The 16,878-nt window shown below is 33.6% G+C and overlaps 1 protein-coding gene across 1 annotated transcript in view; it reads right to left on the bottom strand.

Annotated features, from left to right (window-relative positions):
• The window catches only part of Ptprq (protein tyrosine phosphatase receptor type Q), a 196,730-nt gene that overhangs the window by 166,082 nt on the left and 13,770 nt on the right, over nt 1-16,878 (bottom strand). Inside the window, exons 8-10 of the mRNA XM_026391416.2 lie at nt 14,893-15,039; nt 8,937-9,109; nt 1,345-1,525 (exon numbers count right to left, since the gene is read on the bottom strand). Coding sequence (XP_026247201.2) covers nt 1,345-1,525; nt 8,937-9,109; nt 14,893-15,039 — 501 coding nt within the window. The remainder of the gene's footprint in view (nt 1-1,344; nt 1,526-8,936; nt 9,110-14,892; nt 15,040-16,878) is intronic.

The following is a 16,878-nucleotide window of genomic DNA, read 5'->3' on the forward strand; positions in this document are numbered from 1 at the left end:
CAGTGAAAACTGATATCACATTATTCATTAAGCTCTTCATTTACTACTCTCTGTATAAAATATAGATCATAATTAATAAAAAACATAAAATCATTGATTTTAGAGATCATATTGAATATTAGTATGAATTCTAAATATTTCCCCTATAATGTCTACAAACACATTGTGCTCATAATATAGCATCATTAGTTGTCATATACTTTTCTGAACATGAAATTTGGGCTTTGAGAAAATATAATTTTCTATGGGAGACTGTCTATGATTTTTTTCTGAAAACAAAGACTAGACAATAATATTAAATTGAAATATTATAAATCAACACTGTTTATTAGGAGAGCTAAAGAAACGAGAATTTTATTTGGACTCAAAATTCACCATACATTCACTAGTCCCAACAATTTCTTCAAAGCCAGCATCCTTGAATAACTGAAACATAAATATGACTGAACAGAGATGTCAAACGTTAAATTTTTACTTAATTTAGAACTGGTGCTTCAAAAATGCTTAATTAACAATTAGACAAAATTTGAAGTATTTTAGGAGACATCTTTATCAGAAATCATGGACCTCTTAATTTGTAGTGCTGCCCCTAGTCAGTTTTGCAGTAGAAAAAAAAAAGATTGGTAAATGAAATAAACATGTATCTAATAAAATGTGATTTTTTAAACTAATTCGACCATAAATAGAATAACACTTAATTTGGAGTGAGAAAAATGCCAAATCTGTGAAAAGGCAATGAAATAAAATATTCTTCTTAACATTTTATAAAAATCAAAGAGATAATCTAGAGCTGTATCATATAACCAAATATTTTTAATTTGTCACATATGACACTGTCCTTTTAGAAACAATAAGATCCACTGACCCTGAAGAGCAAGTGTATACGCTAATGACATCACCACATCATTGGGGTCACCTACACCTGTTTACTACTCCATGCACTAGAGTTGTAACTTTCTGACCTATTTACCTTTAGTGACATTTGAAAACCTATTAGTCAAAAGCTGCAAAGAATGTGAGGCCTGTAAATGATTTGAAGATATGTTAATCCCTTCCCATCACACCTGCTTTGGCAACTGTAATAACTGATTGTCTATGCAGCTTGGCCAAAGACTCTAGGGTGCTACTTTCTCTAGGAAGAAGGTCAAATGGGTTAGGTGGGGCCAGCTCCTGCCTGTGTGGCATTTCCATTTGCTGAATGAGGTTAACCGACGGTTGAAAAAAATTTGACTCCAGCCCATGGATCATTAATAATATGGTTGAACTTTAAGCTAAGGTTCACATCTCTGCTAGCTATTACTGGTGGTTTCAATGCATTTCATAGAGAATTAAAATTTCACCTACCTACGGGTGAATGCTGGTCTTCAGCTCTACTCCTTACAAGAAAGTTATTATGTACATCATTGTTATACACAAATGAAGCCAGTGAGTGCAGATCAGAAGACATCTCTGCTGAGCCCTCATAAAATCCTATCATTGGATCCACTATATTCATCATTTCTGGAGACATGGGATCATTTATATACTGTAATTAAAAGTAGATGTTTACAATGACTAGAAACTCAGTTATACTTAATGACTTGTAGCTTTGGAGACACATATTTTGAAACAATATTATTTCCATAACTATTGCCTTCTTTATGTTATAAGATTTCATTCTCCAGCTACTAAAACTCTGCACCACCGTAACACATTGTGATCACTCTACTTCTCGACAACACACTGTATTTTGAGAAGAAGCAGGTATTTGTTTCTGACTTGAGTTATTTCTGTATGGCAAGATTAGACAACCTTATGTAAAAGTTTCACGACTGAAATCCTTTCAACTTCTCATCCCACAATGGGAGGTGTTCCAGGAATCCTGAATTATTAAAAATGTGTTTGTTTTTCCTATCTAAGAATCTTTGTTTGTATGACAGGTATGAGAGTCTTGCATGCCTATTTGTAATTGTCAATGACAATAATTTATCTAACTAAAGTAAAGTTACAGAAAAGAATAAAACTGCACGGTAAGAGTTTTTAAACAGGGGCCATGACAAATCTATCCACAGTTCTGGACCTATGAAACATTATAAATAACTGCCATTGTTCCTAGATTCCATAATGTAATTCATACATGTCAAGGTCCACTAGTGGCAGATAATGTAGTGAAGGCATCAGGAGCAGACTGTGGGTGGAGGAGAAGGTCTTGCTGGGATAACAAGATGCCTTTCTCCCTATCCATCCCTAGCAAAATAACTGATTGAAACAGAATGGGAAAAGATATTTTGGTCAAAAAATATTAGATATTTATATAGAATGTCAATGTCAGAAGTAAGGTTTAATATTAATAGAAGAAAATGTTCCCTAAAGAGACTTTATACCCACTGCAGTGCAGGGCCTTTGTTGGGATTCTAATTTGAACATCTCTCTCTAGATAGGCTTTAGTGATAACCAGGGAAATTTTAATATGCTCTAGGTATTAAATGATGCCAAGACAATATTTTTATTTGTTAGTTGTAGTCATAGTACTATTAAGTGGATGAAAATGCTCATTTCTTAGTTTTTTGCTTAGCCACATAGGAGAAAAATAGTGTGATGTCTGGAAATTTATTTTAAAATACAACTGCACTACCAACAGTCATGGGAACCAGCTGAGGATGTTGATAACTTTTTAATCCATGTGCATATATGGAGATATGCTGTACTCTTCTTTCACTTCTAGGCCTGCTTGAAATTTCCCAAAATAAAAGGTTTTTGGTTTTTTTTAATGATGCAAATTCACTCTTTAATCAATTCCTTTTCAAGTTCTGCTTCAAAACTCACCTACAAAGCCCTTTCACAAAGAATTTATTCTATTCTTTATCAAGTCTCTGCTCAAGCTTCAACATTTGTAAGTATTTCATAGTATAGGATGTGAGTTTTTTTTTTTAAAGTGGCCCCTGTCTTTTAATTACTTTTTATGTTTTTGAGTTGTCTTAATTCCTAGAGCCAAAAAAGGGTTGATCATTAACATCAAAGCACTTAGTGTTTAAAAAGACAATTGTGGATATCCAGGAAAAAATTTTAGGAAGGCAAGAAATTTTAGGACAGTTCAGTTAATTCAAAAATCTACCAAGGCACCTTATTTAAACACTGTTTTCTGATAAAGAATGGAGACATAATTCAAAACAATATCCATCCTTCAAATGACATATATAAAATAAAATTACCTAAATCATTTTGCACCTTAACCACAAAAGGAGTCTGCAGAAAAGCAGGGGACACCGAGGAGATCTAAAGGGTTGTGATAAAGCGCCATGGACGGGGAACTTCACAGAGGATAAGGTGAAGATCTTCTACCTTCCAACAGCTCACTTGAGCTCTGCCTCCACAGGGGAATTAGAGAGGGCACGAATCACAAACACATAATTCAGAGATGCTCTGGTATTCCAGTCAATAGTTTATGCCTGAGCCCCACAGCTGTTTCCACCATCAATCAGTCACCCTTTGAGAATCCAGTGTGTACAAAGGCCCTATGAACAAGACACTGAGGTAACACAAAAAATTTCCCCTTGAACTATGATTTTTTGCACTAAATCTCTCCATGTTTTCTTCTTCATGTCAGATAAATTATTGAGAGGTAAACCATAGCATTCCATCAATTAGCTAAGTAGTTCTGTAGACAAACTTCCATTTTAATGTAAGAGTTAACGTGAGTACTTTTGACTCTGAATTTCTCCCAAATTGTAGTTTTCATTGAAAAAATCCTCCACATCTCAGACAGTAATTTAAACATTGGTTTTGTAACAACCTAGAACATCACCAATCATCATTAAGTGTGCCATGTTGTAAATACCTCTCAGGCTTTGCCTTGTTCAAAAAGACATTAGATTGGATATTGGGTTTTTCAAAAGAGAAAATGAAGTAAAAATTTTAAGGGCAAAAATGATTGGAAAGAATGAAAACTTAATAGTAATGAGAAGGGGTGGAAACATGGGTGGAAAAGCGGTAACTGACTGGGCACAGTAGCATATACCTACACATGACTACTGAATTTCTCAGAACAGTACACTAAAAAGGGGAAATATTACTGTATGTAAATTATACTTCAATAGCTTGACTTTCAAAGAAGCAGATTTGTTTTAAGTGATGGGAAAGTAGCCTAGTACAAGGGCACACAACTGTAATCCCAGTAACTCAGGAGGCTGAGGCAGGAGGATTTCAAGTACAAAGCTATCCTCAGCAACTTAGAGAGGGCTTAAGCAACTTAGTGAGGCCATGACTCAAAATAAAAAATAAAAAGGGCTGAAAATGTGGCTTAGTGGGTTCCATCCTCAATAAAAAAAAAAAAAGAAAAAAACAGGGAACTGGAAGTTAAACAAAGCTCATTGCAATATTTAAAAGTTTGGGATCCATCAGTGCAGTGCTACTGACATTCTGTATTAGATAATTTCATCATGGGGAGCTGTCCTGTGCAGCATAAAATGTTTAGAGATATCCCTAGTCCATAACCACCAGAAACACCCTCCCACTTGTGACATTGTAACTGATGTGATTCAGCAATCTGTATATGGGGTAAAAATGGGAGTTCATAACCCTTTTGAATCAAACTGTGAAATATATCAAAATAGATGTAATGTTTTGAACTACCAACAATAAAAAAAAAAAAAAAGAAAATGTCTTCAGAGATTACCATATGTCTCCTGGAGAGCACAGTTGCCCCCAGTTGAAAACCCTTGAGTCAGAGAATGTCACAATTCATCAACATGAAAGGCCTTGCATATGCTACCCGGGAATCCTTGGAATTTATGTGAAAGAATTAGAAGTCTTCAGAGTTAAATTCCTAATCCACCTGAATAAACCAACTTGATTTTACATATAATAATCTTTGTTAAAGCAAGTGCAATTTTATTTTTTAATTTTTTAAAAGCTATTATATCTATCAATTTAGACTCACTGGAGTTCTAGTGAATTGAGTTAATGAAATGTTTGACCTATTCTTAATACTTCTATTTTAAAATAGACATAATTGATACCGTTAAGAAGTAATAAAAAGAAAGTTTACAATTATCACATGTCTGGAAACTTCCTTAAGGATACTGTGTCATTCTACACATTGTTCTGGTGAAGGAATCCTTAAGGCTCACTAAAGCAAACACACCTCAAAGGCCTACTAAGTAAGGTTCAGTCCTCGGCCTCATTTTGTACCAACTGGTGGGGCACTTAGCTGGCTTTCTTCCCAGGTTCACCAGTGACAAACTTTGATATACTCAAGGAGTATGTACAATGAAAAGATGTACTGACATTAATACCAGAGGTTTATAATACTTAGGCAGCAAAAGAATGTCTATTGGAGGAAAAATGTTAGGCTTCTAATAGAAGAACAAGTACAGGATGAAATCAAAGTGTGAAATTCAATTAAAAAATAGCTTCTTGGAGGGATGACTTTAAGGGTTTTCAGACTTCAGACCCAAGGAAATTAATTTTTATGTTTGACTATTTTGGTCGAAGGAGAAAATAATCCCATTCAAGTTGATTCTAGTTAAATGCCATACAGTTTCTTGTTCTCCTGTGTACATTCTGGGCCTAACAGAACTTCACTGTCACTTGATAAACAGATGCTGTGGGATCATAAAGAAGAATGTTTTAAAGCTTATTGACTGCTTTTATGGTAATGAATACCCAATCATCAGAGTTGATCAAATACTTTAACAGAGGCTGGATTTCTAACCATTCCTTAGGAATGCTATAGATGAGGTTCATATATAAGTTGAGAAGCTGAAATAAGTCTTCAAGCCCTGAGATTCCATTTTTTAACATAATTTTTAAAATATCCATTTAAATATCAAAAGTAAAATCTTACACATATTTTGAATTGTTTAAATACACCCTACTTATTGAGATACAAATAAAGCATGAAGGGTGAATGGAAAAAATTCCATAAAGGTTATGAGACCAGATCAAGCCTAACATAGGAGGATTATATTTTAATATTTTTAAGGTTCATCATTGGGATATAGTCACATGGTTAACAAAACTAAAACCAAGGAGTGATAAAGAATTTGTAATGAAAATAATAATGCTGTTCATATCTTCCCTATTTCAAGCCTTTCTCCTCAGAAGCAACACTTCTACCCATTTCTACCTCTTAGTGTTTATTCAATCACTAAACAGCATGTTCACACACTCCATTATGTTAGCATTTATTGACTTTCTTCTTTTTATGATAGTGAGGCATTCTCAATTTTTATTTTGTTATTTTTATCCTGTAAATAGTATTCTAAAGACTAGAAGGATAATTTTCATGGGTATGTGAAACATGAGGCAGTGGACTGGAACAGTATGGTGGTAGCCTCTCAGGGGGTCCTGTCATCCCCACCAACTGCTATTGATGCTTTTGCATACTCTCTCCCCTTGAGTTAGAAGAGACCTGTGGCTTGCATGTAACCAATAGAATAATAGGGATGGAATGTCACTCCCATAACCATTACCTTATATAGACCCTCCCTGCTGGTTTGCTGTTCCTTAAACAACCTTTATGTCAGAGACCAAGGGAGTACACAGTCTAAGGGATGAGGGAATTCTAAGCCTGCAACTCTATACCAAGGCTTTAAGTCAGCCACTCCTCAGACCATGTTCTTCACATACTTGTCTGGATAGACCTTTTTCTTGTGTGTCCTATGGAAGCCTCACAAATCACCATTGTTGTCCCAGGACTTCTGTATTTTCAGTATCATGCTTCATCAGTACTTCACAACCTTCTTCCCACTTCCCATTCCTATATCCTATTATCCCAAGGAGGAGGATTGTTTTGTTTTATGGGCAGAAATTAGTTTAGATATAATGAACTGTGCCAGAACCTTCCCACATCAATACAAGTAGAAATTCATAATGTCAGAGAGAAAGGTCAGAGTACAAAGCCAGGCAAAGAAATCACATACAAACAGGAAGCAGTGACTGAAACTGTGAAACCATACAAAGAGAGTGTTATGAGGTGGCTGAAAACAGAACCCCCCAGAACACCTGTATCATAGAGTCAGAAAACAATAATAAGAACTAGCTCTTTTATTTTCTTCATTTTTAAATGTTTAAAGCCAAAGTATTGCAAAGTCACAACATAGAAAAGCAGAGGAATAAATAAGAAGAAAATAGTGATGTGCTAAGGACACAGGCCATCTGGATTTAGAGCATCTGCTACTCTCATCTCCCATCACTCTCCTGAAAGGTGAACTCAAACACCAATCACATGGGAAAGCATATGTATCAAAAATGAGTTTGACCTAACAAAAAAGATACTATCACAAACATAAAGTAGAATGTTTCCTTCTACTGAGAGAAGATAAGGGAATATTGAATGTCAAGTAGAGTGAAAGGTCCAAAACCAAGAATCATAATCAAAACAGGTCACAATAATTAGCATACCACTATGTGCCAGATACAGTTCTAAGCTCTTTGCATACTATTAACTCATTAAATCCCCATCATTAACCCTTTGTTCCAGGAACCTATAACCTCTGCTTCAAAGAACAGGAATCTGAAGTTTGCAACTATGCCAGGATTGAGTCATTGGTAATGGCAGAACTAGCTGTCTCTTGGGCTTACAAGCAACTCTTTTGCTATCCACACAGTAAGAGACTAGATCCACATCAGGATTTAAATCCAGATTTGTAGGATATGTTCTCTCTACATCACAGGAATTGCATACCAGATAGAGGCAGAATCACAGCCTTTCTATAATCACTTAGCTTCAAGAGAAAAACAGGTCTGGCTGGCCATTCAATAGATGTTATCAGCATAAGTGGGAGACCTGTTACCTGGTCCAAAGAAGGTTTTGTCTAATTTAAGACCTTCTCAGCAGGAATAAAGGTTTAAGCTTTTGCCCTTTGCCTGAGTTTTCAACTAGAGTATCAGAGGAAGCATAACTCAACATCCTTTACACAGAGGAAAGGAGTCAACACAAGATTAAAATTTAACTCTGGGATGGAGATGGTGAGCAACTTGGACTGACAAGTCCTGGTGGCCAGAGGGCACTAACTACATGGTAAGGTCAACTTTCAAGTGTCAGAACTGTGGGACTAGAAATAGAGTATCAGTAAGTGTGGGGAAAAGTAACAGCACAGGTAGCAGGAGCAGCAATCCCGAACCCTAACAATAGAAGCCAGTTATTGAATAACTTTTAGGTATCACTTAAGGTCAAATGATGGCTGCACTGGTCCTAAGTGTGTTTATTCTTTTGAGTGCCCCAGGGAGCTGCCAGTACCTCAACATGACTAGCCTGGAGGCTGAAAGGGTCTTCCCCAAGTGAGCAGCTGGCTAAGTGAGGTAAACAGAGATACTGATGCCAAATCACTGCTGCCTGCACTTCCCAACACAAATAAAGGGTGGGGGGAATGAGATTTCCAGGATGGATAAATGCAAATATATTGTCAAAAGATCCTGTTCCTCTCATTTTAAATCTATGAAAGGCTTAAATCTCTCTTAGTTCTGTGATTTCTTTAATCAAATATGCTTTTTTAAAAAATAAGGCAGCTCTGAGAAATTTAGCTTCCCAAGACCAAACAGGACAAAATCTTTTGTCAACAACAGCTACTAAAATCACTGTGTCTTTTCATTGGCAACTGTTCCAAATTACAATCCTCTGAAAGAGTATTAAAGTCATAACAGGAGTTTCCAAACAATTCATTAACTGAATTAGCATAATAAAATTCGAATACAGAAGTACCTTTAGTTCTGCCTAATTGCTCAGTTAAGATTTTTCATATGCTGAAAAAGGATAATGATAATAGCATTTAACTAATAATATATGTCCTAAAATGAAATATGATCTAGCCACATAATCAACATGCCCCAATTTACATCACTTTCTACTAGGAAGCTTGTCAAATTGTTTATGTGGAAGGCTGGCAAATCTTCTAAATTTTCATGGCCAGAACTAAGAAGAAAGGGCTCACAAGGTGGAAATGAAAGTGCAATACCTCGTCTTTTCCTGTAAGCAAGGTATTTTCCAAAACTACCCCGGTCTCTGAAACCAATACTTTCACTCGATATTGGTTAATGATTCCATTTGGTTGTCGTGGTTTTCTCCAAGTAATTCTAATTTCTGTGGCTTCTACATCTGCTAGTTGTAAATCAAATATTGCACCTGGAACTAAAAGAAAAAAGGGTGGGCCTTAAAAATACATTTTAAAATAAAAAATATTCCCTAAATACTTAGCTCATGATTTAAAATATGTAATTAATTCTATAAGAAAACTAACTAAAACAATTTACTAATTTATTAAAAATCAAATATAAGAGTCTCTAAATATATGGACATTTGAAATTAAATATCTGAACAATTTCCTCAAAATGTAAATAAAGGGTAAGATAACATAAAATAATTGTCCAAAATCAAACTACCATAATATTTGGTTGTAACAAATTAATTCATAATAATTTTCCCTGAGAAGCTATCTGTGAATGTTAATGCCCAATTGAAACCTTGAAGGCTTCATAAAAATTATAATAATATATCAAAAAAAGAATATCCAGAATACTTTAAAAAATCATACAATAAATTCAATTAAGCCATCTTTTAATTTATTTCACAAAAATTTGTGAAGAACTGATTGATTTTTTCCTGCTGAATTTTCAAATTGGTTATGTGAGCCTCAAATTTCAAGTGGCTTCATCCTTTGTAGTAGTAAAAAAAAAAAAATAGGGATAAATTAACAATTGGTTCAAGACAATGCACCACAGGCTTAAAGCAAACTAGTTATAAAATCATCCACAGGGACATTTGGGAAACCTCCCAGTGCCCCAAAAGTAATGAACCAAAGATAAACATGTCCTGGGCTTTTGACTACTCTGTTTATAGCTCATTATATAATTACAAATAGCCTTCTGATTCTGACTTACCTTATCTATAATGAGGCTAAAATTTTATCTTTCCTTTAACCACACAAGGTTACTATAAGGAATAAATGGTTCAAGGGAATTTCCAACATGTAGGTTCAAGAAAGAGAAAAAAATGCCATAAAAATATTATCCCTTATGAGTTATCTTCCTAAGCCATTTGACAATGGGATAGGTATAGCAAACTCTAGTTACAAGAAAGACACATTGTTTTAAAAGAAAACAGAAGAATGACTCCATTCCCTTTAAGACTGTAGAAAGAAATTAAAAATAAAACCACAACTCCCATAAACAGCACTTACAACTAGAGAATATAATTATGCTTAAATTAATCATGTAGTAAATTATAACTATGGAATTCTCATCTGATAGATTAAGAGGTTTTTCTTTATCTCTGTTAAATAACCAGAAAAGAACCCTCCTAGATATTGTAACCATATAAATATTTCTAAATATTTCATGGATAGTTTGAGGCTAAGTGTATGAATTAACCATTCTGTTTGTCAAGATTCCAGTGCCCAGCATGGACAAAACCCATGTTTAAAACTGAGAGACAAACATAACATGGGTGCACCTACAATTTGCTAGTTCTTTGAATTTGATTTTCTAAAAACATTTCAGTCTCTGAATATAGAAGGATAACTCTTTAGATGATCTCCTCGCACAGATGTTTTAATCTCACAGAAAAATACAATCTTCTGTGGAAGGATAGAGGAAACTTCTCTATCCATCCTGGGACTAGAACCCCATGACAAGAGTCACTAGCTCATCATTCAAAAGAATGAATGCTCATCACATAAACACTGCTGTAGGCACCTGAGAAGAGGAGAATGAAGACAAACAAAACCCTATTACAGGCTATACCCTATAAAAATTTTATTTCATTAAAATATACCTAGTACCTATATTCCTATCACTGTTTTTGCCCATGTACTTTTTTCAATGGTAGAAAGACTTTCCAATTAATTGTGGAAATAATACAGCTATTTAAATAGCAAACCTCCCATTCCACCTTTCTTTTACACATTATTTTGGGGTTACTATGTAGAAAATATCTTAGCCAGCATTGCATAACATAAATCATACAAGATATTGGGCATTTTCACACCTAATTTGAACTGACAAAGAATCTTAACTAAAAGCCAGTTTAATGACTACATTGATCAGATTAATCAGACAACTGAACTGTACCTATTGAAGAATAAGTGAAATGGTCCAACCCTCCTGATGTAACACAGTAATGTGGTAGGAGGATATCAAATATACTCAGTAGAGCAGGAAAAATATATATATATATATGTCTTGTTTTGCAAGCCAGACCTATAAATGGTATCAAACATTGTTTATCTTTTATATTTTTCAATAAAACAAGTATTGTCCCATGATACTAGTACCTCAAATTAACATTCAAGTAAGGATTAAGTGGTTTTATATTTTCCTATGAGGGGGGAAAGCTCAGAGGATAAAGGAAATGGAGTAGACAGCATTGTATCTTGTCTTCAGAAAGATACTTGATCTGTTATACCACAAATTCTTACAGAGAAATCAGAGAGGTGTGGATTATACCTAATTCCTTTAATATTGATACAAAATTCACTAAAGAAAACCAAACACATAAGACGATTAGTCATGGTGCAGCATCAGTTCTGAAAGTATTACCCACAGGGAATACCTTAGAGTCATTACCAAGTCAACACAAAATCTTACTAGTAAATGAAAAACAGAATAAATATATGATTGGCCAAACATATTCCAAATGGTCTGAGGTTCTCAAATGAAAAACTATTGCAAGAAATTTAATAGGGACAAATAATATTCTAGCAAATAAAATACACTATATAACTTTTTTCATTTTCTAGCAAATTAAACTCCCATTAGAAGAGCATTTCAGGAAAAAAGTATTAAAAATAAAAGCATTGGAAATCACAAAATTGACAGGTTCTCAGTGTTTCTCCAACAAAGATTTTACTACTATTTTGCAGTTACTAAGGACAAAAGTCTTCAATTCCATAGTTTGTTTATGGGAGAAAATACACATTTCAAAAATGTGTTTGATTTTAAAAAATACTGACCCTACTTATATTTGACACCAGTGACAGAGAAATCATTAGGCTATACTGCAGCAATAAATTTATGTATGATTTTTTAACTTCCATACAAATAAGAAAATGTTGTTGCCTGTGTTACATTTATCAGCATTATCTAGTTTTAGAATTTGCAACTCTATGACATTTTATAACACTGGAGACTAAGTTATTGATTTTTCTGCAAATCATCTCTATTTCTTGCCTATGTAGATATCTACTCAGTACATATCAGTATATAATATATATTAAAGAATATATGTATAAAAATCTTAGAAAAAAGATAGGGTAATTTTATAACAGGAAGTTTTTTGGTTTGTTTTTTTGCTTTTAGGGATTTAATCCAGGGACACTTTACCACTGACCTATATCTCCAGCCCTTTTTGCTTTTTATTTTGAGACAGAGTCTCACTAAGTTGCTTAGGGCCTCCTTAAGTTTCCAAGGCTGGCCTCGAACTTGTATCCTCCTTCCTGAGTTACTGGGATTACAGGTGTGAGGCCAGAAGGAAGTTGATTTGTTTCTGATGAAGTAGACTATGGATCATAACATCCTCAGCAATAAACCCTCTGCAATGTGAAAGCACACATTATTCACTACACAAGTCAATTCAATGTTTGTCTATGAATACTTGGAGCTTTATCAGAATCCCAGTTGTTTGGAAAGGTATTAATTTTAAACAAGAAAACTAGTCCTAATTACTTTTTAAATAGACTAGAGGGTACTTTTAAATATGGGAAATAAGTTAACTTGAGTAACCTTAATTACAATACAAGGAAAATAATGGTTTAAATAAATTTTTCATTTATTTTTGGAGAAATAAATGAAAAATAATAATCTAAAATTAAGATACCAATTTTAACTGGATGTAGATAGTTCTAATGAATTATTATATTGTTCTCATATAGTTTAAAGATTCCCTTATTTCAAACTTTTATTATTGGGACCAAGATTAATTATTATTGTCAGAAACATAAAGAGTCACTTGATGATTTTGCCAGAGCATTCTATTGAAGCAATGCCTGAGGCTGAAAATCCCCCCAGAGAACTTCATGGAGGAAGGTGGGCATTAAGAGGTAAGACCCAAGCCTTTCCTGCTCTTAGTGGATCCCACCTGTTATCAAAGGGCTCCCCTGAGATCCACCACAGTATGGTCTCCATAACCAGTAGCTCAGGAAGGTAGCAGGATGAAACTCAGGACAAATTGCTTTTTTTTTACAGGGCAAATAGAGTCATCTGTTCAAGATGATTTGGTATGAAAAATAGCCCATATGAGAAGCATTGAACAATGTCTTTAAAGTTCTACTTATTTTGTGAATAAAAATATGGAAACAAAGGGAAATAAATTTTTAAGTAATATCCAAAGCAAACACATAGCATTACATGTGATCATATATTATCTAGTTCTCTGTCTTTGTCAAACGGTTTAGGCCAAGAATGATAATGATAAACAATTATCTTAAATTAACAGATTCAGTTTAGAAGCAACAAAATCAGCTGGACCTGAAACAAGTCAAAAGTTTAGGATGTATTTAATTGTATAACATAAGAATAGAAATTAATGGGTCAAATAGTTGGTTGAGAAAGTGCTATTAAAACCAAAGTCTAGGAGTCTGCAGTATTTAATAGCCATCCATAAACAAGTCTAGCTTACTGAGAATTTATTAAGAGCAGTTTTTACATGGAGATAGGGCAAAAGTTAAGGTCTAATGGGAATCCACAACAAAACAAGATTCTTCTGATAGACATTGGTAAAATTTTAGTATGAAAAAGTGAGAGTATTTTCCTATGAGTATGCATTCCTGGACATTAAAATTTTCATTTGGGGAAAAAAACACTTTTTTTTTTTTTTGCATTCTTTACAAACTCAAAATATTACCAAGGTTTGTTTCTTTGAAGGGGAAGATGTACAAAATTTTCTAATGGTTGGTGCCCTCTAATGGTCAGATACTTGAATGATTTATCTGATGAATGCATGCCCAATTTAGTTTGTGTATGTGTGTGTGTGTGTGTGTGTGTGTGTGTGTGTGTGTGTGTAGCCCCACAAGTGTATATTTAACATAACAGTTATTGTGTATTATCTCCCATACCAATAAAATGTGGAAAGAATTTATTGTCAAAATGATTTTTAAAAGAGTTTATTGTAAAAATGATTTTATTATCAATAATTATAATCTCTAACTAGAAATGAAGATATTTAGCAAGTGTAGTGTGAGCCGGAAAAATGTTATGAAATAGTATAATCAGCATTTTCTAAAACAGTAGAATTTACCTAAAGTAATCATGCTTAAAAAATGAGAAAATTTCTTGATTAGAAATAGTATTTTGATAATTTTAGTAAATGTTGGTAAATCTGTATTAGGGACCAATTAAGAATCCTCACTTGCTTAGAATTTCCTTTGATTATAAACAGTTTGTTAATAGGCATTGAGAATATAGAAATTCCTATGAAAACTACTTTTGTGAAAAAAAATTCCACCATAAACAATGTGGTTAAACAACACTAAATGTGTTCATTTTAAGTTATGACTTCTTCAAGTTTTGCCCAAATTCATTGTGAGTTCCTAACAGACTAAAACTTCATATATGTCTTTATCTTGTTTGATATTTGGCTACTTTTATAATGAAGTATGCTATAAGTTTAATGTTCTGGAGAACATATATTCAGAGCAAATTAGGCAAGAGTTTAAAAAAGAAATAATGCTGGGACTGGAGTTGTGGCTCAGAGGTAGAGTGCTTGCCTAGCATGTGCAAGGCCCTGGGTTCAATCCTCAGCACCACATAAAAATAAATAAATAAAATAAAGGTATTGTTTCCAACTACAACTAAAAAATAAATATGAAAAGGAAATAATGTTAATTAAATATAAGCCAAATTGCTTTATTTTTACCAATTCAATAAAATTGATAAGTTATCAAAAATATCTCATTAACTCCCTAAAAGAGATACTCTTACCATCTGGAGGAGTGAATATGGAAAGATTTGACTTGGGTCCAACCCCTGCACTGGTTTCAGCAGCAACATAGACATCATACAGTGTATATGGTGTTAAGTTATTGAATGAAAATTTAAGGTCTTTTGTGCTATTATCCAAAATACGACCTACAAAAAAGCAGAAGATGCCTATGGATTATTTTTTGTCAAGCAGTAATCATTCTCATTTTTACATATAGAGCCAAGGACAATAACCAAAGTGTTAATCTATATAGTAACATTTGTTATTATAATATTAAAAGTGAATGAATATATTTTAAACATTTAGCTTAATTGTAGATTCATACTACTTTAAAACAATAAAAAAAATCATGAAAATAATCCAGTGTTTAAAATTACTTTTATTGTCATAAAAATCTGTTGAATACCATGTTATTTTGGACATATTTAAGAGAAACACCAGATTTTATCAACATAAAAATAGTGACAGTATTTTATATTCAATTTATTCAATGTCAATGCTAAATTTTCTGTAAGAAGATATCTTTTCTGGAAGAAGATATATTTTGAAAATATTTCTAGTTTAACTTGTGAACAAAATTTTTGAATAGTCAATCAGCAGAACTCCTTAAATCCTCAACTTTACCTCTGATTATTTCCTTCACCTTTTTCTCTAATTGAAACCTGCCAATTCTCTAAGTACACTTGCTTCTGTTCCTCTGTAGCCACTCACAAACAGTGGCAGTCTATTTTTTCACCACAGGTCTCATGATTAGGCTTCAGGTGTAAGAGATATTCTACCTGTTCCTTACTGACCCACCTGGGACCATTCCTGCTGCCTCCTTATAAACCCCACATAATCAATGACATCTCCTAGCCCTCCAGGTCTTATTTTAGGTGGTTTAGCTCTTGATTGAATGCTGCCATTTTAATTTGTGGTGATATTAATATCCTGAAAGGTGATCACTAAATCATGTTGACTTCTCCATAATATATTTCTACATCCTATCTCAGCTACTTCTTCTAGGCCATAAATTAGCACCACTACCAATAACTATAAATTATTCATTAGCTCTATTCCATGCAACTGTTTTTGACCACTTTTCTGTATCTCTTCTTCACGTATTCTAGGACCTGAAACAACAATTCTCTAAATGCACTGGAATTTCCACTTCAATCCCTTTATCTTACTGCCTATTTTATTTTTTCATTTTGTTTAGTCACCATTTGATGCTTTATCTAGCCTCAATGTCATAGTCAAATGCAATGGCTGCCTTATAGAAATTCTCATTTCCCTTAAACTTCCCTTGTTGAAGGAACTGAAGAAAAGCACAATAAATACCATTTCAACTGGTCCTATATTGTTATCTTGATCCAATTCCTGGATTAGATTCCATTCCATTTAAAAAGATGTTAACTTCTGCCTATGCAATCATCATTCCAACAATTCTCATCTTTCCTATTTTCTTTCTTTTCAGCAAACAAACATGGTTTATTTGTTCCTAATAAAAAAAATCTGTTGACTCTGATCACCCTACTCATACTTCCCACCTGCATTCATGACTTCACTTTGCAGCAAAACTCAAGAGTGTCTATATCCTCTGTTTCAATGATCTTCTCCTATTCTTTCTGAAAACATTTCAATGGTTTCAGGGTGGAGTATCACCATAATTGCTCTTGCCACAATCACTAGTGATTTCATGTTGCTAACTGCCATAGTTGCTAAATGCATCTTAAAATATCAGCCAGTCTAAAAAGAAGAAAGTTTCCCTAAGTAAAGTTGTGAAAATTAATATCAGAAAATATGTATCAGAAAACTATCATTTTTTTAAGGAACCACACATATTTCAGAATTTTAGAAACATAAGTTACTTAAGGATGAAAAATAGAGGTTGCTTATGTGCTTCATACCATAGGAATTTCAAAATGAAATGCTTTGGAAATTTGGATCTTTTTTGATTGTTCCAAATAATAACAGTATGTGGATTTGTGTTGTTTCATCATTGT

This window comes from Urocitellus parryii, chromosome 5, assembly GCF_045843805.1.
Source record: "Urocitellus parryii isolate mUroPar1 chromosome 5, mUroPar1.hap1, whole genome shotgun sequence".
Taxonomy (NCBI): Eukaryota; Metazoa; Chordata; class Mammalia; order Rodentia; family Sciuridae; genus Urocitellus; species Urocitellus parryii.